This window comes from Calidris pugnax, unplaced genomic scaffold (assembly GCF_001431845.1).
Source record: "Calidris pugnax isolate Ruff unplaced genomic scaffold, ASM143184v1 scaffold48, whole genome shotgun sequence".
NCBI classification, from domain to species: Eukaryota; Metazoa; Chordata; class Aves; order Charadriiformes; family Scolopacidae; genus Calidris; species Calidris pugnax.
In genome coordinates this window covers 205,266-229,738 of record NW_015090787.1, presented here as the reverse complement: position 1 = coordinate 229,738, position 24,473 = coordinate 205,266, and the positions used below count along the sequence as shown (strand labels likewise).

At 39.3% G+C, this 24,473-nt stretch overlaps 2 protein-coding genes across 3 annotated transcripts in view; both read right to left on the bottom strand.

Annotated features, from left to right (window-relative positions):
- Positions 1 to 19,894, bottom strand: part of WDSUB1 (WD repeat, sterile alpha motif and U-box domain containing 1) — a 21,874-nt gene extending 1,980 nt beyond the window's left edge. The window contains exons 1-10 of one of the 2 annotated variants that reach the window (XM_014966524.1): positions 19,397 to 19,894; positions 17,278 to 17,699; positions 14,507 to 14,691; positions 12,425 to 12,517; positions 12,208 to 12,301; positions 10,033 to 10,066; positions 8,542 to 8,582; positions 8,338 to 8,444; positions 7,325 to 7,504; positions 535 to 675 (exon numbers count right to left, since the gene is read on the bottom strand). In XM_014966524.1, coding sequence (XP_014822010.1) covers positions 535 to 675; positions 7,325 to 7,504; positions 8,338 to 8,444; positions 8,542 to 8,582; positions 10,033 to 10,066; positions 12,208 to 12,301; positions 12,425 to 12,517; positions 14,507 to 14,691; positions 17,278 to 17,675 — 1,273 coding nt within the window. In that variant the 5' untranslated portion in view covers positions 17,676 to 17,699; positions 19,397 to 19,894. Of the gene's footprint in view, positions 1 to 534; positions 676 to 7,324; positions 7,505 to 8,337; positions 8,445 to 8,541; positions 8,583 to 10,032; positions 10,067 to 12,207; positions 12,302 to 12,424; positions 12,518 to 14,506; positions 14,692 to 17,277; positions 17,700 to 19,324 lie in introns of both variants that reach the window. The other variant, XM_014966523.1, reaches the window with a different exon arrangement.
- A 3,283-nt stretch (positions 19,895 to 23,177) lies between these two features.
- The window catches only part of BAZ2B (bromodomain adjacent to zinc finger domain 2B), a 101,372-nt gene continuing 100,076 nt past the window's right edge, over positions 23,178 to 24,473 (bottom strand). The window contains exon 37 of the mRNA XM_014966529.1: positions 23,178 to 24,468. The gene's annotated coding sequence lies outside the window, so the exon portion shown is untranslated. The remainder of the gene's footprint in view (positions 24,469 to 24,473) is intronic.

The window sequence follows — 24,473 nt, the reverse complement described above, 5'->3', positions numbered from 1 at the left end:
CCCCCCCCCCCCCCCAAGATTAGAACTATAAAACACTAGTTCTTCATAAGATATTTTAACTACGTAACATCTTCTGCTCCTTGCATATCTCAGTTTCAAGGGCTTGTTGAATTTAATTGCCTCTCATTCTGTGTCAACTTTAAGTGCGATATACATGGTGTGCTAAAAGTAGTAACGAGCCTGGTTTTTGGGTTTCCCCCCATGTGCACAAATCCATTTTGCACTTACTGAGACAACCCTGTTCAGTTTGTAATTGTATTTGCAAGGGCTCACAGAGGAAGGGAACATTTGAAAAAAATAATCTATACAGCCTCATCAGCAGAGCTGACACTAAGGGAGAAAAGTACTGTATGGAGCAATGCACTATCAGAGAGGTAATTTGGCAGATTAAACATTTACCACAGTTCTATTTTGTTGCAACAGCTATTTAGAAATAGTTTATCTTTCTAGGGCTGGTAAGACACACCCATTTTTGTGTTCCCACACCCATCTTTACCCTTAATTCGTTTTCATCAACAGAATTTAAAGACATACCTGCTGCAATGACGGGATCCTTCATAAGCTCCCTTGTGATAGGACATAAGAACTCATCAGGGGCAGTAACAGAAGCAGAGATCATTTTCATCCTCAGTTCTTCAATTTTCTGGAGGACTTTGCTGCGCAGGCCTAGAGATTCTGAAAAGGTATCCATACATAAAGAGGACAACAAAGACATGTAAGACAAAGAGGGTAGGAGGTACAGGAGACACCCTCACCCAACACAGAACGAGGTGCAGACGCCCCAGGCCACCACTGCTAACAGCTCAGCTATAGCACGGTTGGTCACCATTATGTCACCATTACAGACAAAAAGTGCTACATTTGTCCCAAGATCAGTAGGAGGCATTCCGATGCTGCTTAAACTCTGCAAAAGTCTAATTTCAACGAGGCTGGGCACTCTGAGCACAAGGGCTCTGCTGTCGGTGTGGTGTTACACAACAAAATGAGGATGATGGGGTATTTACTCCACTCCCAGCCCTCCCAGGTTTGGCATCGCCCCAGGCGTTGGGCACCCCGGGGCCCAGCCTGCCTCAGGCTGCCCAGCACCACCTCCACCCTTCTCACTTCCCCAGTGTTTGCATCAACTGCCTGTCTGGTGGGATATTACACCCAGCAGGGCAGCAAAACACACTACTGGCGTGGTGACTATCTGTTTGCAGGGATTTAAAAAAGTAAACTACAAAGTAAAAGTCTGAATCCCACTAACATCACAGAAACTGTTTTTTACTGACTGCAGTGTCCTTCCTAGTCATGCTAAATGTAAGGACATACCGTTTCAGTGAAAGCAGAATTCACTCGATTTCCCTTAACCTCCACATCAGCTTTTGTGATACAAGGTCCTTCACACCTCCCTTACATACACCACATCTGATGTACAGTATTGCTGTCTCATGGCGTACAAAGGGACGACTGAAGACTGCCTCAAGCTTTTTTTTTAAAAAAAAGATCACTGTCCTCCTAATCTCAAAATAAAACCACAAACACAATTATGGCTGTGTGCTGCAAATTACACTTCATAGTTGCGTGTTCCCATGTCATGAAAAGATAAGGTCTTAGACTTACAGCACATCAATGCTCAGGCAATACTTGTAAGCAACCTGTACCAAAATGGAAATAACTTATTTTTACCATTAAATTGTGCCCTGGCATTCCTCTCCCCAGAAAAGTCCATCACGTTTATAATAAGGTGCACTCTCATTCACACAGTATCAATAAAACCATAAAACTTCATCTACTCTCAACTGCCCATTCTTAAAAAAAAATTTAAAAAAAACCCCTCACTGTGGACAATCTCCTTGGCAACATAATGATAAGCCCTAAAACGCCTGGGTAAGACACACTGCAGCCCTCACGGTACACCCCCCCCCCCCGGTACTGCAATGCACGAGGCTGTTCCTCACTCTGCCAACGCTGCTGCTAAACCCACTGCAGGAAACAGGCACTGACTTCTCTTCCAGCACCTCCAGAGAGCTAACTCAGAGGTCAGTTTCTCAACACCGGGACCCCACGGGGCTGAGCTGCCCTCCATCTGGTCTGCTGATCATTTTGCAGCATTCCACAGCTGCTTCCGCAGCTGAGTGTATTTTTTTTACACCTTTTTTTTTTTTTTTTTTTTTTTTTAAATGTCTGGCACAGCATTAGCTACAATAGCAGAAATGCTGCTAACTTAAATTGGATTCATGGTAGGGCTTTACACTTATAAATTATATTGAGATTAATGTATGGGAACCTAAAGATTTTACAAATTCTCACCAAGTTTGATTACATTTTCTGAGCTATATTTTATGAATAACTCTGCCAAAAAGATTGTTCACAATCTAGTTTAATGCTTGATTCCAGCCACTAAAGGTGGGCAGGGGGTGGCAACACACAAGGTATGTTTATTCCCACACATTGTGCAGAATCAATTTATACTTCTCATTCACTGGAAACAAAACAAATACCAATACCAAAACCCAAAAGCATGACTATCTGCAAAGCAGCATAAGGCATCAGTGTTTCGATTACGCTATTTAAAGTGCTATATTAAATGACTTACATCTATAGTTTCACTATCAAACAGTATCTGATGGTGGGGGTGGCTAGGGGAAGAGTGGCCTGTTACTGTGAGCAGTAAGAATATTTCATTTTAGTAAAGATTCAATTAATTCATTCAGTTCAATTAATTAATTCAGTTCAATCAAATACAAGCAATCTCTTTTGCATAGAAATGGCCTATGGCACCTGAGTATTTTGTCTGAGTCTGTGAAAACTGCATTAGTTTTGGGTTGCTTTTATTTAAAGAAAGAATACTCTGGTCTGAGATTTTTGGGACAGCACATTGTGGTATAAACTCTTTTTCATGATCATGTAAGGCATCACAAATACCTATTAACACATATTCCCCCATGAAAGACCACAAATTTATTCAAGTGTCCCAAAACTGATTTGAGTTCTATTACCTATTTACCGAGACCATACAATAGCCATGATTCTGAAAAAAAAGAGCTGCATCTGTGTTTTTAGACAGCAGCCATTCTTTCCAACTTAATTGTGAGCAGAAAAAGAAAAAAGAAATCTGATAATGAGAAAAGTAGTTTTATAGTTCTATAAACTGTCACACTACAATTTTAACCTGTCAAAATTGGAAATGCATCCCAGATATCAGTAACCTTCATCTTGCATCAACATAAAACAATCTTCCTTCTAAAAACTGTTTTATGTCAAAAACTCTGGGGGTGTAGTCTATTACAATTTTTTCTTCCCATCTAGGAGTGGTAAATACTAGTTCCTACTGCAGTTCATTTTCCACCTTCACTACTAAAACTGTTGACACAACAGTCTTCCAACCAACGGCCCTACTCCATCTGCAGACTGGCCTTAACACACCAGTGCTTCCAGCTTTACCGTGCAACTGTTCAGCTGCCCCACACAATGTGTGCAAAGGGATCAAAGCTCAGTCACACTAACACACAAGTCATTTTAATCAGCAAAGACAAAAGAGTGTTGCAATGTAAAAAAAAATATATGCAAAAGAAATAAGTTAATCTACATTTCCTTAATAAGGATTAGGTAATGACATATGTAAAGATAAAGACAATGTAAGAATTGAAATACAGTATTGAAACACAATAAAAGTTCATGCTTATTCTTAGGGAGACTTCGCATGGCAATTTTGTAAAAACCTACAAGACCAGCTTGGGATCAAGAGAAATTAAGAATGTAACCAACAGAAAGAAAGGTAAAAAAGGAACCTAATAGTTCTGTACTAGTAACTGGATTTTGAGGGCATCTTTTACAATCTCCATCACATGGGCAAGTTTTCCTAAATTCTTCTCATGCAGAGAGATTAAACATTATTGTATCCAGTCTGCACACCAATTAACTACCTCCTGATTAAATCCCTAGTCAGGGAATAAAGAACCATCCATGAACCATCTATTGAAAACTAGCTATAGAAGAACACTTAAAATAAGATTTTGTTGATACAGGCAAAGCACGTGAAATTTGCTGTTCAGTCTATACTGAGCGATTCCCCCAAAGTTTAGCCCTACTTCAGTAAACATGTAAGGCAAGGTGAATCACAAATTATTCAAATTCTGCTTGAAAATGTTGTTTTCAAGCTCATGCTCAGAATTTCTTGATAAAGATATGAAGCAGGAAAAAACTTAATACTATTTGTATGTACCTAGAGCAAAACCTTAAAACCAGAAGAGGAAGACAAAACCCCCCACATCTTTGCTGATTTCAAAATGCAGCTTATGCGTGTCCATCCTTGTTTTATCTTCTAAGGACACCCTGCAGTGAGGTAGGAGTGAGCTGAACCGTCTTTAAGACAATCATCTGTTTCTCTTTACATACCTAACCCAAATTAGGATTGAGACAATGAAAAGCCTCTTCAGTGGCCTGCAGAAGAAGGGAAAGTATTTGCAATGCCTCCAATGTCACGATTTGTGAAATTACAGTACGAAATGCTTTGTATGGCACTAACCCCCAAACTGAAGGTGTGGTTTTCCAAAAATTAGACCTAGTCTCACCTCCTGTCCCGTCTCTGCACACAGACTTAAGTCAAGATTCACCTTAGGTTAACACATTCAGTGAGCCTGATAGGAAAAAAGAGTAGGCAGGCACGGAACAGTACCCCCCCCCCATCTGTTCTGCATGGGAAGAGGCAGCGTGTTCCTTCAGAGCCCGAGCTGCGTGGTGGAACTGCACTGAATGTAGCATTGTGCCTGCTGGGAATGAGAGATCCTGAACTTGCACACAAGCTTTTCAGCCAGAATGTATATAATGGCCATTTTACTTTTGCTTGACATCTTACATAGTTTAATACAGTGTTATTCATATTATATGACAATTAGGTCGGAAAGAGGCTAGTTCCATTTGCACGGTAATGAAGCATTCTTTCCAAAAGCTGTCAAAAATAATCAAAGAAGCTAATGAAATGTTATGTGAACCACTTGCTGATCGCTTTCTCTTAGATTAAACGTCTTCAAAGGCATGAGGATACCCTTTTTATTAAATGCAAATCAGAGCTCAAGCAAGGACTAACAGGACAATAAATAAGCAGCTAATAAAAAATAAAAGAAAACCCTCCTATCCTCCTATCACTCATCAAGTAAAATGGTCCAAAAAGAGTTCTTTGGCAAGATCTTATGGAACTAGTAAATGTCACATTTTTAGAGCAAAGAAAACAGGTTATCAAGGAGAGGAAGAATGTGCTCATTCAAGTATTTGTATAGTGACAGACTCCTAAAATTTAGTTCAACTGGAATTTGAATAACACTGAAAACCATGTAAGTTTTAGGCAGACAGTATATTCCTATTTTGTAAATGCTTGAGCCGTGGCAGACAAAGAGCAATTCTTCTAGTCAAATATATCAGGCTGTAATTTCTACTCTGTGCCAATTATAGTTGCAGAATGATATGCAGAAGCAGAATCACAAGCATTTACAACTTCAAAACTGATTGATTTGAATGATTTTATTTGGTGACTTTGAGTAGTACATAAAATGTCTTTCATATAACCACTAAAGTGGAACTCATTGCTTCACTTTGCATATAGGCTAGTTCATATGTGTGGAGTGGCTTATGTTTATTAAGATAGTAAGTTATTTCAGTTAGAGCTTTTTAAAAAATTTCTTAGAGCTACCTGTGAAAATCTGACTCTTAATCTTATGATGGGTGTTAAAAGTACCTACTGAAGAAAAAGGATTGCAAAAAACCTAAGTCGTGAGAACAGAGACCGATCAACAAGCATTTGACCTGATAATGGTACAGAGCCCACTGCAGCTCGTACGATCCATCCTCGCTGCATCCCTTTACGGCAAAGGAAAGAGCCGGAAAGCAACAGGTTCCCATAGTCAGCCTGTATTCGACATGTCCTCCCCCTAAAGCCACACCTATCCTTTCATCTTACAGCCTGCGTTGCAATCAGCTTTTACAATTCACATTTTATTTTCTTGTTTGAGATTGAAATGGTTCTTGATAAGAGTCATTACAAATCTACCAGGCAACTCATGCGTTTGGTGATATTTTTCCCCCAGAGCACACTATGCTCAGCAGGTCAGTTCTCACCATTGGTCACGCTGCACTCAAGTCTCACATGACTTTGAAGTCTTATTTGCTAAGCCTCAGCTGGTGATTCCTGCAACGGAGTTTTAGACTATTCCAAAGTTAAAGAAAATGTGCACAGAAACCGATGAAGCCAAGAGTCTTTCATGGATAACAATTCCTGACAGATTCCCAGTATCTCTGTTGATTTCCAGAATTCAACAAAGCCAGTTGATACACAGAGATACTATGGTGTGATACAGACCAATACCACACACACACACACAAAAGGAAGGGAACAGTCTTCCTACAAAGAACAAAATACTAACTTCTAGAAATAAAACTGTACTTTTTAAAAGGTATATTAACTTATCCAGCCTTTTGTTATACTTGATCTCACTTTGGCAAACATACCAGCACGTAACTTACACCTAAATCTAGCCATCCAAATTAACAGAAAATTTACATTCAGAAAGTTCCAGCGTAGTTCACCATCCTTAAATTTCTTATTTCAGAATTACCACTTTGGAATCATTTCTAATATGGCACTTCCTTGTAATTCCTCCTAAAATGTAATCGCGGTTTTTGCAATAAAGTGACAGGACAATGTATTAACCAGGACACCTGATGAATCATAAAGTATCTGAGGCAGGCAAGCTTTGCTTGATCCTTATTAATTGTCAACATAAAATGCTTCATCTCCAAAATAAGTAAGAACTAAACCTTCTTGTGTTTTACACAAGACATACCTTGTGTTTTTCTATTGTTGTTTACACCAAATACCTTGTGTTCTTCTTTTATGGTAACAGTGCACTGAAGAATTTCATTGCTAAATTTGAAGTAGTTCACCACACAGTATTATAAACATGGCACCTTTGCAGACTGATAGGAAAAACTGTAGAGTACCCTATTTACCAAAGTCAGAATCATTAAGTATACACAAAAGCTGAAATTCCTTTTTCACAGCTTAATAATACAGGATCTAAAAACGAAAATGGAAACAAAAGCAGGTAAGATCACTTAACACAGCATTGTTGGTGGAAGTGCATTTTTATGTCTCTATGTATAAGCAAACACCAAAAAAAAGTATTGTGGATAATGTGCCATTAGGGGTTTTTATAAGCCCTGGTAATGAAATAACATGCACTTCAGGGGAAAAAACATCCTTGTACAGAACTCCTAACTCGCTTTCGTTCCAACATTCCACATGTACTCTAAAGAGTTAAAACTACTTGGATTTCTATACTCTTACCAATTTTTAATTCATTAGCCAGACTTTCTTTAGTAAGATGCAGTAGTTCCTTGCCATCGATGTTATTCCTTTTGAAAAGCCCAACAAAGTCTGCTAAGTCTTGTGCACAAAGCCAGGCTGAAACATCGTCCTCTGACCAGGCCTCAACAGCCACCTTAGATTCATTTTCTACAGTATTTGCTTTGGAAAGGAAAGATAAAAAGTTTTAAATAGAAAAAATAAACAACGCTCTGTCCCCAGAAAAACACCAACAAAAAAAATCCCAGTTCTAAGAACAATGGCAGTAATGAATGCTGTTTTTCAAATGTTCTCAGTACTACACATTCCCAACACCTAATATAAGAAATGCTTCTTAGATATTTACTGCAGTGGGATGCAATAATTTGGGTTTGTCTTTTACCAATCAATTTTCAAAATTTAGAGGACTCTTCTCTCTGATGCCTAAACTTCCATGAACTTTGAACTTAACTAAAAGACAGAAAAGCATCAAGAGACACTGAAACCAAGTCTCACACCTCCTTAGAAAAGCAGAACAAAGTCAAAACCTACTCTTGAGCTTTGAACAAAGATCTATGTACCTTTGTTGCACGTGCTTAAGGTGCCGATATATTTTGTAACATTAATTTTCCTTCCTTTTTTTTTTTTCACATAACAACTGATAAGCTGTATTTTTGGCTGACAATTATGCTTACAATTAGCATCTTTTCTGTTTAACTCATTGCCCATGATACTTGTCTAAAGTCTTTCAGCTCTCTGGCAATAATATTAATTTCTTAAATGCTGTCCAGAGAGTAATAAATGGCAAATATCAGAAAAGAAGATACAGCAGATGAATAAAGTTAAAATACATATTTTCTTTAAAAAACAGTAAGATAGTATCTCTGTAGGACATTAACAAGATCAATTCAGAGAAAAGATAAATAACGTGCACATAATCCTTAGGTTACAAACTAACTGCATGTAAGAAAAAGTGGGGGTTTTTTTGCATCTTCAGAAGATGTTCACACACTAACCTGCACAGGGTTGCTTAAGGTCAAACTGCCATATGCTCACAGTTTTATCCATTGAACCTGTGGCAAGTAAGGAACTATGTGGTGCAAAAGCACAAGTTGTAACATATCTACAAATAAAAATAGATGTGTGAAAATTCACAAGAAAGGGATTTAATTTCTTTAATTTATTAACAGTAAAACAGAACAATCATACTCAATTCTTACCTGGTATGCTGAGACAAAGTATGAAGGATATTGCCAGTAGTCTGTAAGAGAATATTTGTGATTTTAAATCTTAAAGAACAAAAAGAACATTCATTTGTACACTTTCTTTCAAAACAAGGAATAATATTGCTTCTTGGAAGATGACAGAAGTTACCTTCAGAGAAGTTATATAACCATGCCAAAGCTGATGAGCAGCAGAGTCAAAAAAGCAATTTGAATTTCCTGCTTGAAGCCCCCTATTCAATTTGCTGGAACGCTGCTGTCCTTCAACCATCAGCCAGCACGGAACATCCAGCATAACAATTCAGAATTACCAACTGAATTAATTATAAGCACATTGGCCGCCTGCTCATGTGGATAAAAACATTTCTTTTACAAATCCAGGATTAGAAACAACTAAAAGAGGCAACTGAAATTCAAACAGACTTCATGCTACAATCCTTCAGTTTGGCCAATAATTAAGTACACCTGTAGTTCTCCTACTTGGACACTAGATGCTACTAAAAAACAAATTCCTGAATTTCCACACAGTTTTAAGTTATGATTTGAAAGATTTTCCTTCTTATGAAAGATGCTATTTCTTTGACACATACAGGCAGACTGAAAAGATGAAGACTGAAGTTATTCTGAGTCACTAATTGATCGGTCAGAACTCCAGTTGTTTGACCCGGCCATTGTGAGGAAAGTGCCTATTTTAGGTTGAAGTTTTCCCCTTCCGTGAAGGTTTATTGTACCCACTTCTCAACAGCTATAAGTTATTGTCTGACTTGGTAATAACCTAAGGCCACAAAAGCTGACAAATACTATTAAGAAATATTTATGGTTTTGATTTCTTCATATTTCAACTTTCCAGAGTTCTAAAAATCTAGGGGACCTCTTACATAACTGTCTAAGCTTCAAACTACCAAAATAATTGGGTCAAAAATTGGGAAGGTATCAAATTAGTGATTTTGGTGAAAAACTTTAACCCTAATTGAAAAATCGTATCAGTATAGTAGTGTGCACAGAGCCAGCTGGAGAAGCTTAAAATTTGTTCATTCTCTATTTTCAGCAATATTATTATTATTATTATTATTATTAATAATACTATAAAGTACTAAAGGTAATACCACTTACAGGTGAACCACAAATGATGTACTAACAGTATTACAGAAATGCCCAAACAACTTTAAAGAAAATACATTGTCTTTAACAAAAAAAATTTCTTGAATTATTATGCTTCTGTTTTATGCTCATATTTTTATACTCTACTGTAGAGAAACAAAATAACAAACCCCTCAAAGAAATGTAAATAAAAAGTGAGAAAGACTGATAAATTCTCTAGAGACATTTTTCCTCAACTCCCCCCCTCCCCAAATGCACAGTAAATATTTTTGGTTTATATAGTTCCTATTCTTTAATATTTCTATATGTTGATAAGACGCTTCAGAAGCACTGCTGATATTTGAAGACAACAATCCAATGAATGATACTGGACTATGCTATACTTACAGTTTCATATATTATGACACACTTGTCCACAGACCTTTTAAAAAAAACACATCAATGTTAAAATGATGCAGAGAAGAACAAGTAAACTATTTTTAGTTAAGAAGAGGAAGAAAAAAAACTTTTCCACAAACAAAATAAGAGCAAACAGATTTCTTAACACCACTTTATGAAAAGCTTAGGTATCTAAGTCCCCTGCACCCATGTCCACCTTAAAACACCACTGATTAGCTGTATCTCCAGCATGATGTAAAAAATATAGTTAAATATGAAAACTCCACACGTGTCCGATGTAAGGGATTTGCACTGTGCTTACACAAACTGGCCCCGACTCCCACTTCTCCCCATCATCTGTTCCACACATCTACTCGATGACTTTGCAAGTGGTATCTGCAGAGCAGACGCACAGAGTCTGGCTGTCCATGACCAGCACTTCCAGTCACTGTGGAAACCTTGCAAAGCAGGGAAGTAGTGCAATGCAATGCATAACATAGTGCTGCAATGCAATCAATACATAAAATATTTCATTCAATACAAATTGCATAGTTATTCACCATGACTGCAGTGCTTCCTGAATGACTTTATGGGATAGACATTTCATTCAGGACAATATAAGGGAAAACAATAATCTGTATGTCTAATGGAAAATAAAATAACTCCAGATCACATTCATAACAATCTTCAAATACTGAAAAAGACTCCCTTAAAAAGAATACAAAGCAAAAAGTCAATGCAAGCTATTGTCTCCTGGGGTTTGTATAGTTTTAAGGTTATTTGCAGACTATTTGTAGTCTTTTATTTTTCCTTTGCAAGACATGAGTTCTTCCGTTTCAGTTTAGAAAGTCTTCATAAAAAAGACAATTACAATTTAGAGTTGAATCACTGTATTTGTTATCTCAAGTTATGGCTTAGTTTAGAAGTGATCAAGCACTTTTCATGAGAAGTGCAGAATAAAGGCATCATTAATATTCATAAAAACATACATTCTTATGTCTACCTTCTTTATAATTTCTTCTTTCAATAGCTTGATCCCTGAGGAAAGCCACTACTAAGCAGCTGCCAGTTTACCTTCGTGCTGCTGATCACCAACAGCCATTTGAGCCTGACAGTTTCCACACAACTTACAGCCCACTTTTCTGATCTGTATCTGCCCAATTTGGCTATAAGACTACACTGGGAGACCACGTCAAAAGCCTCCATACAGCTCAGATGTCTCCCCTCCTTGGTGCGGCCAGGCCTCTCCTCACAGGCGGCAGCCATGCTGGCCAGGCCCCGTGTGCCCTGGGCAATCCCTGCTACTGTCCCCCACACGCCCTGCTGGAGAAGGCCTTCCAAGCCAGCCCGCTGGGAGGATTTGCTCCACACCCGTCCCAGAGACTGCTGTTAGGCTGACTGGCCTGTAGCTGCCTGGACCCTCTACCTGACCCTTCCTGGAGGTAAACTGCATCTTTCCAGGCACCAGGAATCTTCCCATCACCGCCACCCTCCTGGGCCTTCCAAGCATAACAGAGCGACCTTGCAATCACACCGACAACTCCCTTACCACCCTCTAATAAAGACTAGGAGTAATATTAGTCTCTACCTGATGGCGCTCGTGATTAATTCGGGTCTTGACCATTATTCTGTGCAGGGCTGACATCAAAACCATAGGTATACAGTTACCTCGATCGTGTACTTTTTATGGAAAAAAAGGCTTATGTTGCCATACTCTGACTGTGGATCAGTGAAGAAATTTTTAATTTCAACCAAACCTATCACGGACAAAAATCTCAAGATATTTAACTTTCTAAAAAGTTCCTCAAAGCACTTGAGTGAGAAGGAAATCCTAAATGGTGTCCCAAAGAGACAGTAATATTGCAATGTATATTTGTATTTTTAATAGATGCTAGCGTATCCACATGGAAGACCTCATAAATGTCCCAAAACCAGGAAATCATGAATCTCGTTACAATACTCAAGAAAACAGAGCTTGCAACATCCTAGATTTCAAAGTCGGTCACCCACAAGACACAGACCAATTGTAAAGACACTTCAATAGCTCTGGAGGTCACGGATCTATTCCTTAATTATTGGAAATACATTTTGAAATCTCCAACTCTTTTGAACTTTCTGTTTTACAATGCTGAAGCGTGAACCTGGACAGCCATCTGCAGGAAATTTAAACAAGATACTGCTTACCCTGAAACTAACATCTGCCCATCATGAGAAAATGCACAAGCCAGAACTGGGGCAGAATGTCCATTCAATGTGCATTTATATTTTAATTCAACACCTAAAAATATAAAAAGTAAATTATTACATATGTGCATATTTGACAAGGTATAAGACAAGCTGGATGTAAACTGTCATGAAAGACTTAAGACATTGGAATATGAAAAAAAATCACTATACACACCTAAGAAATCTGTAAGTGAAATAAGCCAGAGTTTGATCTGATTATCTTGACCACAAGAAGCCATCTGGAAGTATCTGAATCCATGTTCGCCATCTGATGAAATTCAAATATATTAATGGGAATCAGAAGCACTGAAAATAACAGCGTAAACTACATCAGCATTCTTACACTGGAAGTTAGTAAATTTCCTTAATCTCAGTACTACTTTTTAAAAGTGTTGACAAAAATAACTGCAGCAGTTCTAAAACCATTTAGAAGTAAAAAACAGGCATCCCTATTATACTGTTTCCAGAACAAGTAGATAAAGACCAGAACTGGGCTCATATTTTAAGTTTTCTTGACAGTAAATATTTGATTCCTCTATCTACTGAGTGCAACAAATATAGTGTTTTAACCTAAATTATATGGTTATATCCATTTCTTCTACAGTTCAGTAGTTCTCAAACTTAACTACATACACATATACAAAATTTGAGACTATCTGACAGGCTATTTTTGTAATTTTAAATGTTCAACTTTTCATTTTTATAAACTAAGCAATGTTTCATGACTGCTGTGCAGCCAACTGCTCAAGAAATACTGCACTAAAGATGACATACAACAGGAATGGTTTTATAGCTTTCCCCTCTGTATTTGGTGGATAAGAACATTTCTGAATTATCATGTTCCATTCTAAACATGTTGGTTTAGCCCATGATCAATTTTATTTGTTTTTATTCTTAAGTCCTGTGCCAAATTATTCTGCCCTTCTATTCCACTGAGCTGGCATAACCAGCCTGACACAAGTCACCATAACAATCTTTCAGAGGCATTACCTCTGCCAGTACCAAAGCCTAGAATTCCTGTAAGAAACACCAGAATTAAGAAACCAGAAAATTGTAAGAGACATTTTAAGGGCTTGTTTTTCCAGCTCTGTAGTTATCAGAAATGTCAAAATATTTACTGTCAAGCGTCTTACAAAAATAACCTGAGATTTCAGCTGCATTTTTCCACCACAAAAAGTATATTTTAATTTCATATGGTTATCACAATAAAATCCTACTAAGCATAGACCTGTTTGTTCACAGGAACAGTCAGAGCTACTGCAATCTGTTAAAAGATTAAAGCATCAAAGTCCATAATTTTTGCTAGGATTTTACAGTGTAAGATTTGGGTCTCACAGAGAGATGAGCAGCACGTATTAGCTACCACGTAAAAACACATGTTTCTTGGTAACTAAGAACATGGTACTTGGAAGCTTGGTCTGGATGAGAATTCTGTCATGATACACAGACTTTGACACTATTTTACAAGTTATCAACTTGGGGTATTACGGTGTTGCACATACAGAGCTTTCAGGATAACCAGGAGGAGGACTACACTGTCTTCCACTGAGGTTCACTAGAAAAGTTTAGCAAGATCTGCCAATTTTTTTACCAGTATCGCTAGGTAATTTCTCTAAGTTTACTCATTCAGGAGGAGGGCAGCACTGAAACTTTGCAGTCAGACGGGAAAGCCCGCACAGATTACAACTGCTCTAGATCTGACGAGCTTCCACACAGCTGTGGCTGAATCCACTACAAAGGCAGGAGAGCCACCAGTTACAAATAGACTAAAACATAAAGAACCAAGCAGAAACTCTGTTTCTAATTTTGCTCTAAATTCGGCAGGTAAAGAGAGTCTCGATCTAAACTCATCTTTAATTGTACCAGATAAACACTACTTGTATAGATTTTGTAATGTGGTAAATCTGCCAATAATCCCAGAAGTTTCAACCCTTGTTGATTAAACAGCAACACACAAAAAGAAAAAATGTTGACTTTGAATAACATATGGCTTAAGAATGCCCTGACAGGAGTATTAGCTATTGAAAGCTATCATAAGCATGTAATCACCTTGTTTGTTGACAAGTACATTCCTTGTCATCAACCTGACCACAATTTTTAGTTAAAAATATTCAGAATATTCTAAAACATCAGCTCTCTCCAATGTTATTTTTATCTTGAGCACTGATGTCAAAAAGAATATGAAAACAAGAGCTAGAGAGAAATACAATAACTCTTTTTTTTCCATGTTCCTCCCCTGATGAGTCAAGTAACTAACCAGAAATTGGCTGTGAAGAAATATCACAGCAGGTAACGCCAAGATCATGTGCTTTTTCATTACATAGACATCTCATTTTATCATCCCAAATGGTTAAATCACCACACGATGATCCAGTGACAAAGACATTTCCATTAGGAGAGAATGCACAGGCCACCAAAGAACCATCTTTAACATTCCCAGATCTGAAAAGCAAGAGTACATGGGATTTGAATTTAGAATAAGTAATGTTCTGAAGAAGTGATCTCTAAAATGCAATCTGATACAGTAAGTCAAACTGCTATAAGCTTTGCACTTTGGAACTTGGTAACAGAAAGGGAAGAAACTCCCACCAACTGTGGAAAACGATGCAAAATAAGCACAACTGCAGGAACCAGGAACTGCTCTTTGACTGCAGGAGGAAAAACGTGAGATGGCACCCCAAGGCAATCGTTTTAACTGAATGATAAAATAATTTTTAAACTAAAGACAATCTGCATGGACTTACCATTTGAAAGGCAGAATGCACTCTTAAAATTCTATAGGAGGATAAATTTTAAAAGTCAAAGACAAATACACAACTATCATAACACAGATTTACATGTACACAAACAGGGAACAAAAGAGAACACCCACTAACCCATTGATAATCTGTAGCTGAGTATAATACTTTGTGATTTATGATACACCGTTAATTCTGGACTACCCATACACATGAGAAAGCAATTTGAACAAAGTGCTTCCTGTATTTTAACTAAGTCAGCCAAAGCACTTTGTAAAACTGATCTTAACAGAAAATTCCTAGCAGATATGGCAGCGTGGTCAATCCTCAGGAAGGGAGTGGGGTCAGCCTAACACCCTTCAGCTTAGCTGACAGTGCCTAACGTCAATTGGAAGTGTCTCACTCCTTTTAACAGACACAAGATCCGGCCCAGCACACACAGTTGGATCTTTAAGTGCAGGGAAAAAAAAAAAATCACAGCCATAAGCAACAGTCATAGAGCAAGAAATATCAGTCTTATTTACTCTGTCATTATATTTTGTAGAACAGCAGCTCATTCTCTTTTGCTAACAGAAATTTTATTTACTGCCACTTAATGACACAGAAGACAAGTCAATAAACTCTCCTGACAATCTCTCTAATCAGACTCAGGACCTTCAAAAAAGCATTGACTACCTTAATTCTATCATTAAGAATACTATCAAATACACCACAGTGCTTCCTGGGTTTATTTGTCCAATTCTTTTTTCCTTAGTGCAGCTTTTAAAACTTTTCTTCTTTCACACAGAAACCATGCAGAGTCAGTCTGAAAACTTAACAGTGTAAGAAATAGTTCTACACACATTCAGAGTATGCATTTAAGATTTTCAGGCCAGATATCAGCATTGTAGCTACTAAGAAATACACATAAATTGAGTTGTTTTCACGGTATTCACATCCATCACAGAGATGATTTAAATAGCCACCTTACTTCACAATTTGAACAGACTGTCACTTACAACAGTGGAGCTGATAAGGAGTAACTGGATACTTCTGTTGTACTTGCCATCTGATTATCAATCATTTTGAAAAAATTTCCAGTTCCTATCTAAATCACTGCTGTGGAAGACAAAGGTAGATAGGCCACAAAAGCAGTAATATGCTTGACAGGGGACTGCCAAAACCGAGCAAGTTTGGCTTTTAGAAATGTCTGCTCCCTCATCCTACAGGATAGATCTCATCAATTCTCTCAAATTCTTAAGTTCTTTCCTAACTTTAGAGAGACGGTCTTGCCCACGTACAGATCGCAACTGGCCTGAAGACTTTACTGAAACATAGACTGTGCATCATCACTAAAACCCCTCATCTGCTTTGCCTTTAAGGATTATTGGAAACCCAGGTGAAACACTGACAGTCGTACTGAACTCAGCTCCACCACTCCTTTCTGTCACCGTTTTGTCTTAAACTGTATGGATTCAAGATGTGTCAACAGTTTCCAAACTCTTCGATTGTTGGATTACTATCAAGCTTCTAAAACTTTCCTGAACTCCAGAGAGCCTTGCAATTAAATACTTCACTAACAACCACTACGTATCCTGCAATATAAGGCACACAGCACAGCCAGGCTCCACTAACTGTATATTATGTATCATACTTTGTTGACCCACTGTTTAGAAACCAGACGCATGCAGTATGCAATGCATCCTGATTTAATGTTAAATCAATGAAAACTTCTGGGAACTTAAAAAAATAATCAGGATTTAGAAGAAAGATAACTCAGTAAAAATTAAAGCTTCTTGAGTTTGCATTAACTTAAAAAAAAAAAAAAAAAGACTCAGCACTTCTCCCTCATCTCCTTAAATGCTTTGCTTATATATACACACACACACGTATGTATTAGTCTGTGATTTGTACCTTTACTCATACGTATATGTATTGATGCAGGATACTTTCTCATAACTTAGTGTGAACCTTGCCATCTTTGAATCTGTAACTAAGTCTCCATTCAATTATTTTGTTTACTCACTTTGTAACCCCCTAAACCGCGTAATGATTAAGTGCTGCTAAAATTCAACTTCTTAATCTACTTCACATCATTAATAAATTTTGAATGGATGCTAAATTATAACCATGTCAATATTCCATCCGCAACACCCAGCGATAACCTTTTGGTCTTCCAAACCCTATTCCTGTTTCTCCATGGTATGGCTCAGCGGTGTAAGCCTGCCAGCCTTGCACACAGGACAGCACACGACTTAAATTACACTCTTGTCACCACAAAGCAAGCAGTCAAAAAACATTTGGCGCTCACCTGTAGAGTGTCAGCGACTGCATGTCCCAAAGCACGACGCTGCCATCCGCTGCCCCGGACAGGAGGCGGGCGGCCTGGGGAGAGAAGCGGCAGACTCTCACGGGGCTGCCGCCGGGCTGCTCCAGCGCCACCAGCATCCGGCCGTCCCGGGTGTCCCACACCTTGGTGGTGCCGTCTGTCGAGCAGGAAGCCAGAAGGTGTCCTGATGGAGAGAAGCAGCAGCAGTGCACAGCGTAGGTGTGGCCTCTCAACGGCGAGTAGGGAAGCTCAGTAAAGTTGTCTAAAGAATAAACGCGAATTGTTTTGTCCAAGGAACAAGTAGCCAAGCACGAAGACGAGAAGGCGCAGTAGTTGACATCATCACTGTGATCTGCTAACGTGTGAACTAACGTCGCCATTTTATCTACTGTCAACAAAAATATCTGAAAAAAAGTTTAAGAGTTAGACTTCTCTCTCCTATTTCATTAATGAAACATATTACCTTAAGAAGGCACATTATCCAGGAAAAAATAATAAATTCATTGCCCTTGCAATCTCCAAATGTTAAAAAGTACATTTACATCCTCTCTCAGCGATGCTGTGCCTCTGCTTATACAGCAAACGGCTCCTAGGTGTGCTACACAAGCAAACAGACAGAAATACTGTTCATCTTTTATTTGCCTTAATTCATTATTATGAAACATGTCCTCAGCTATCTTTTGCTCTTCAAAAAAAAATAATAAATAGGACGGTGTAGACCCAAGAGCAGTGCTTCAGCTACACCAAGAGCATATAAAAAATGATCTTACACTTTAATGTAAACACTTTCAGCAACTATAACTACCTGTATTCAGCATTCTTCTTCTTCCCACTTATAAACCCAAAAAAATATGTTTGTATGTAATCACTGACCCACAAAAAAATTATCAGGAAGCAGTATCAAAAAAGATTCCTGGAAATTATTCTGATCTGGAGCTCGCTGAAATTCATCCCAATGAATTCAACCTTGTAGTTTGAAGGTTCAACAGTTCATATAAAAATACAGCATTTAAAGCACTTGTTACAGTACAACTACGTAGAGAACTGTATATATTCTTTACAATAAACAGTAAATTTAAAGCTGCAGACCTAACATAGATGGGCCTTAAAATTTGGTGACCAGAGTCCAAGATAAATTTTCCTTTCCAGGCATGAATATTGTATTCGAATTCAAACTTCTGCTACCTTTCAGTTAGGCAACAACATTAGTGATGGTAAAATATCAGAGAATACCAGCAACAGGCTTGCGTTGTCCCAATTTTAATGTAAATCAAATACAAAATCAAAATGTCAATATTAAGAGGGTGATCAGGATCTGAACCTCTGCAGAAATTGCATTTACTGTTACACTAAACAAAAGATTAACTCCCTCCATATTCTCCCAGTGTTTAAGACTGCTGGCACCAATTTAGGTCTCAGCACCGGACAAGAGATTCACACTGCTGATGTCCGGGAAAGCCCCCAGAAGGTACATTCCAACCTGCTCCTCCCCACGCTGCAGACCAGTCAAGCTTCCTGAGAATAAGGAAGCACAGAGCCAAAAGGAAGTGCCCACAACTCTTAAAAGTTGCTTATCCTGAACAAAAGCAGCAATGCTATTTATATTGAGTTAACTTATCTAAGCCAGCAGACTATTATTTCAGTGCTTCATTCTGAACAGTAATTTCAGAGCTGAGGCAACCCCAAACAGGTGTTTTTATACATATACACACACATATTTTTTTTTACGTATAAATATACGTACACACACATTCAGATACATGTGGATGTATAAATATGTTTCTATGCATATGTATGAATGCATGCATACATGCACACGTATATATGAATACATATAGGCACAAAAGTACATAAGGGCAAAATAAGTGTTCCCTTCAGGCAGCACATGGCACGCCAATGTAAAGATCAGGCATCTGAATACTCTATTTTAGCTTCAGGACGCTCCCACTCATTACTATTCTCTATAACCATTAAACAGATTAAGTACTGTCAACAACATATTTTACCTGTAGAAAGAAAATCAACGTACTTCCTTTGACTATGAGAAACCGAAGAGTCAGACAAAACTGGACATCTGGGAAAATGAGGCTGAAAAAGGCACCTTAATCTCGTTGATAGGAGATTTTCAGGAGCTCCCTGCAGAAAGGCAAACCAAGGAGTGAGAGGTTTTGGGTTCCCACAGTTTAAGCTCGCTGAGGGAGCCATGAGGATCCGGAGCGTCTGCCACCACAGACATTTCGCCCTGCGTTATCTTCTCTAGCGACCGCAGGCGCCACCGCCCACAGGCCACCGACGGCCGCCCAGGGGAAAGGCGGGGCAGCTCCAGCATCACCAACAGCCCCTGCCCGCCGCCCGGCCCCCTCACCGCCGCTCGGGAGGCGCAGGCCGAGAGGTGGCCCGAGGAGGCCGGTCCCTCGGACGGGCTCTAGCGGCGGGTCTCGGGCAAGCACCGGGGAAGGGCGCTGCCTCGGTCGCCACCGCAGCCCGCCCGGCGCTGAGGGGACGAGACGGGACGACCGCAGGGACGCCGGCTCGCCGCCTCTCCCGGGCACGGCGGTGCCACGGCCCCGCCTGGGAATGGGAACGGCCCCGCCAGCGCGGCCCGCCGGTGGCAGGACTCAGACCGGCGACCGCCCGCTCCCCTGCCCCGGGAAGCGCCGCCGCGCATGCTCAGCTCCCCGTAGAACCCCCCGCCTTCTCGGCGCAGGAGCAGCCGGCCCGGGCCGCACCACGGCGCCAAGGGCAGGGGGGAGAAGGCGCCGCCGCGCTGAGCGGCCCCGCCTTGCCAGCGCCATTGCCCTCCCTGAGGCGACGCCGGCGCGGAGGTGGGTTTAACCCACCGCGGCCTCAACTCTCGTCCAGACCCTTCCCGCGTTTCCGATGTGGCGGCCCGGATCCTCCTGTCCGCCCGGCTGTGGCCTGCGGGCCCCGCGGGGGGTCGGTACCTGCCCCGGGGATCGCCTCAGGGCTGCCGGCTCTGCGGGGCGGACCGGCTCGGGCCGGAAGCAGTCGCCACGAGGCCCCGCGCCTCAGCGCTGGGTACGTCCGAGCGCGCGGCAGCCGCCGGCCAAGGCCGCAGGGTCGCGTTGGGGGAACGGGAGATGCCGGCGGCCTTTCCCGCGCCCGGGGCTGGGGCTGGGCTCCCACCGCCGCTCCGGCCACCGGGCGATGAGCCTGCATGTGAGTGAGTCAAGTCACCGGCTATTAACAGCTTAATTAAAGGCGTTTCAAACAAGTACAACTCCCCCAACCCCATCATCTGTCAGGAGATAACATCATTGCCATCTTCATACCCAGACACGAGCTTACCAACTGATGCAAAATCAATGGTTTATCGTGACATGTATGTTTTTGGAGGAAAAGCAAGTTGCTTTCTTGGAGTCACTCTTTGCCCACTCCCTTTTATGTAAATAGTCTGCCATCCATGTTTGAATCGAAAGGATCTTGCATTTTCTTTCATGGCAGCTGGTACCCGATCGCATGCTATTTGATTAACTGGATGATGACTGCCTGTTAATTATTCTAAATCCTAGCTGATAGCTAGTATATTCAGTCTATTTCATATGTGCTTCACCAATTCAGCAATCCATAAGATTATACATTACTAAATAAAACACTTTATTCTCTGAAAAGATCTTTGTATCAATTGTTAGAGACTTCCTTATTGAAGAGGGTGGACAGTTGACTGTGAAAACCACACACCTAAATTGTGTGGATTGTGAATACCAGGCCAATGCGCTTAAAGACCGTTCCACAATATTTTACAGATGGGAAACTTGAAACTACTTTCAGAATAAGACATTGAGAATTGGTGACACGCCTAGAAATGTAGCTGTTTAGCTGTTAGTCCTAAGAATGATGTTTAGTTTGGACAACACAAGCAACAGAAATTTGTGTAACATTCATTTTCTGAATGTTCATACCAGCTGTAGAATTTGTGGTTAACTTTTAAGTTGTAAGCTCAAGGTAGTTCAGAGAGAGCTACAAAATCAAATAGCATAACTGCGGTGTTCCTGATTTCAGTCTTTAGCCCTCAGTTTGCAGGCATGTTTTGCTAAATCTAAGACCTCTAGGAATGATACAAGTCTAATAAACAAGATCCCCTAGGCCACCCACTCAACATACTATATTAAAATAACTGTTCCTAAGATGTCTGTGCCTACTCATAGCAGAGCACCTCCACCCTTCTAATAGTCATTAGGGAACTACAGAAATCATATAAAAAGATTAAAGAACAATCTCTGTTTAAAGATAGGTATTTGGTCCAAGACAACTGCAACTTCTGATTTTCAGCTGGTTTTGTATCGTCCAGTTTTCTTCAAAGAGATGCCAAGAGACAAAAAGAGAACCCACATTCACAACCAGAACAATCTTCATTGAGCACCATTAACAGTACTTGAAAATAAAGAGTTTGAAAGCTTGTCAATAAATTCTCTGTACTAAGACCAGCATAATTTGTTCAGAAAGGAAGAGAGCACACTGGAAAACTTTTCCTCTATGAAAACAGACAGACAGAAACATCAACGGGAGAGAAAGTTAGCAAAGAAGAAAAGTTAAGCACATTTTTCTAGTGATTAAATCCTTGCTCTTTTCTTTGGAGATACGTAATGGCATGATGATTCAGGCTTGCCATTCAAATATAATAAATCCCGTGAATTTAATTTTACTGAAATAGTAATGAAGATACTGGCTGCAAAGCAACAGATTGGTAATGTCAAGTTAAGAGAGGCGATGCTTGCCTCACTGTCACAGCTATGGTAGCTGTTACTGCTTTAACCTTCCCTGCTGTTCAGCTGAATTAGAATAAAAGCTGAAAAAAAATGCAGCTGTGTATACAGTGTAGCTGGTGACGTTGTTCTGACTTTTCAGAAAGCTAGTATTAGATCTAGTACAGCAGATAAAGCATCAACCAGTACAGAAACTGAGAAATAAGAACTGTTCTGCATCAAAGAAATAGTTTTCCCAATAATCTAAGCATACTTATAACACTCTTGAAAGCCTACCATCCTACGTTCAGAACAGTGGTTAATCTTCACATCTCCAGAATGCATCAGTAAACTGTTCTATTGAGCCTTCAAAAGGTGATGAAAAGGAAAGGCATGAAGCAGTCAGTGGTGGAGCTATGTTAGAATGCAAGACTGCCTGACGCCCAAATGTGAATTTTTTATTCTAGGTAACATGAACTATTCCAATAGGACTTTAGAAAAGAAAAATATCATTGAACAAGATGTTCTGAGGACGGCAACGAAAACAAAAATATTAAAAATCAGGCACTGACTGTTCTTTCTCAGCAGAGACAAGAAGTATAATGGCAAGGGAGTGTATAAAACAAGGCTCTAAGACTCAAACATGGCAGGCCTAGTTTAAAAGCAAAACACAAGACCTCCCCCTCCAAAAAAAAACCCAAAACATGACTTAGCGAGGGAGCGATAGGTATTGGGGTCCCACAATATTCATTTGTAATTCCTCTGTTTTCTTCAGCCAGAGCAAGGATTATAACTCATGCCCTTCTACAGACTGAGAAAAGGACAAAACCTTGACATGGACAGTAGTTTTAAGAAGCATTATATGTGGCATGTGTTTAGGTTATCACACGCATTCCCAGTGTAACAACGGAAACAGGACTGGCAGGAACAGGTCAAATACTGGGCAGCCCAATGGCTTCACCCGAAGGCCTGAGCTGCTGTTATTTATGCTCGTTCCAAGAGGGGGCTGATCTGCACTGGGGCTGCTTGGCAACTGCTTTGAATTACCACTAAAAGGCCAGGAGAATTAGATGCATCATAATAAGAACTGAATGTTAAATGCAAGACTCCCAAGATATTATTAAAAAAAATTTTCCTGTATAGACAGGATCTGAAGTATTAAAATCGCCAAGAAAATCTGGTTTGCAAAACAGTCTTTTATTGTATCCGTGCCACACATACTAGTGAAAAATAACACTCCTAAAAAAGGAAAAGAAAAAGAATGCTACCTTTCCACAACATTTCTTTTAAATAAAACTTCAAGTACTCTTACATTAGTACAAAAAAAATTCTGATCTATCTGCCCCAACAGGCCACCACAACACACAGTAGATAAAACACAGTGGTTACAAATGTCTTTTTTTTGTTATTTCTGTGGCAAGGCAAATGGAGGGAAATGATTCTATGAAAAAATACTGTGTGCGTAGGAAATTGTCACAATTTTATTCCACATGGATACAAATGATTATACTTGAATTTGAGGCCGTGGTGGCTTGAAATTATATAACAAAATAGAAAAATGGAAAACTAATATCCCCTACACCCTGTTTTAAAGGCAGGCACTACCAAGATTAAGGAGACTCCACAGTGTTGGTAGAGGATAATTACTGTACAACCCATATAGCTATAATTAAGACTAAAATAAAATGCTACCATCCTCCTAAGGCATAAACAATAATGTCTGCAAACAATATGTACACATCATACATATTTAAAACAAGACTTAATATAAACAATAATGAACAGTATATACATGTCTCAATTTTTCTTCACGGTCTTGAAATACAATTTAACTACACAAGTGATGCAGCAACATATATATAAATGTACTTGTAACTCTACAGTAAAGTTTAATTTTTAGTGCTTTTACAGCACATCAGTGTAAACAGTTTTACTTGGCTTTGTTTTATATTTTAAAACATTCCTTGTTGTATTTTCAAGATTTAAAGCAATTTTCTAATTCTTCCTTTTCACAGAAAACGAAGATTCTGAATGCTGTATAATCATAAATAATTCATAAAATTAAATACATTCACTAAAAAATAAACTACAAAGTAAAAAAATGAAAAATAGATATTTATTGAAAGGGAAAAGAGAACCATTTCCCCAAGTAGAGCTCTGGTGGTTGAATATTCAGTGCGTTTTGATATATTTTAAATTGCTATTGCACTATAACACCCCTTTCTTTGAAATTCTTTGGGTGTGCTTCCCTGTTCTACCTAAATTAGTTTGTTAAAACACACAAACCAATAACCAAGGGGCCATGGTTGCTGTAGGAGTGAAGCCTTTAGAACTAGTATCACAACCCTGTGACACTTCAAAGGAAAAAAACAGTCATTAGTTATGCATGTGCCTTGCACTTTCATGTAAATACAGTTCACATTGCTGGTCTTATCAGTCCTCATTTAATTAAAAAAAAAAAAAAAAAAAAAA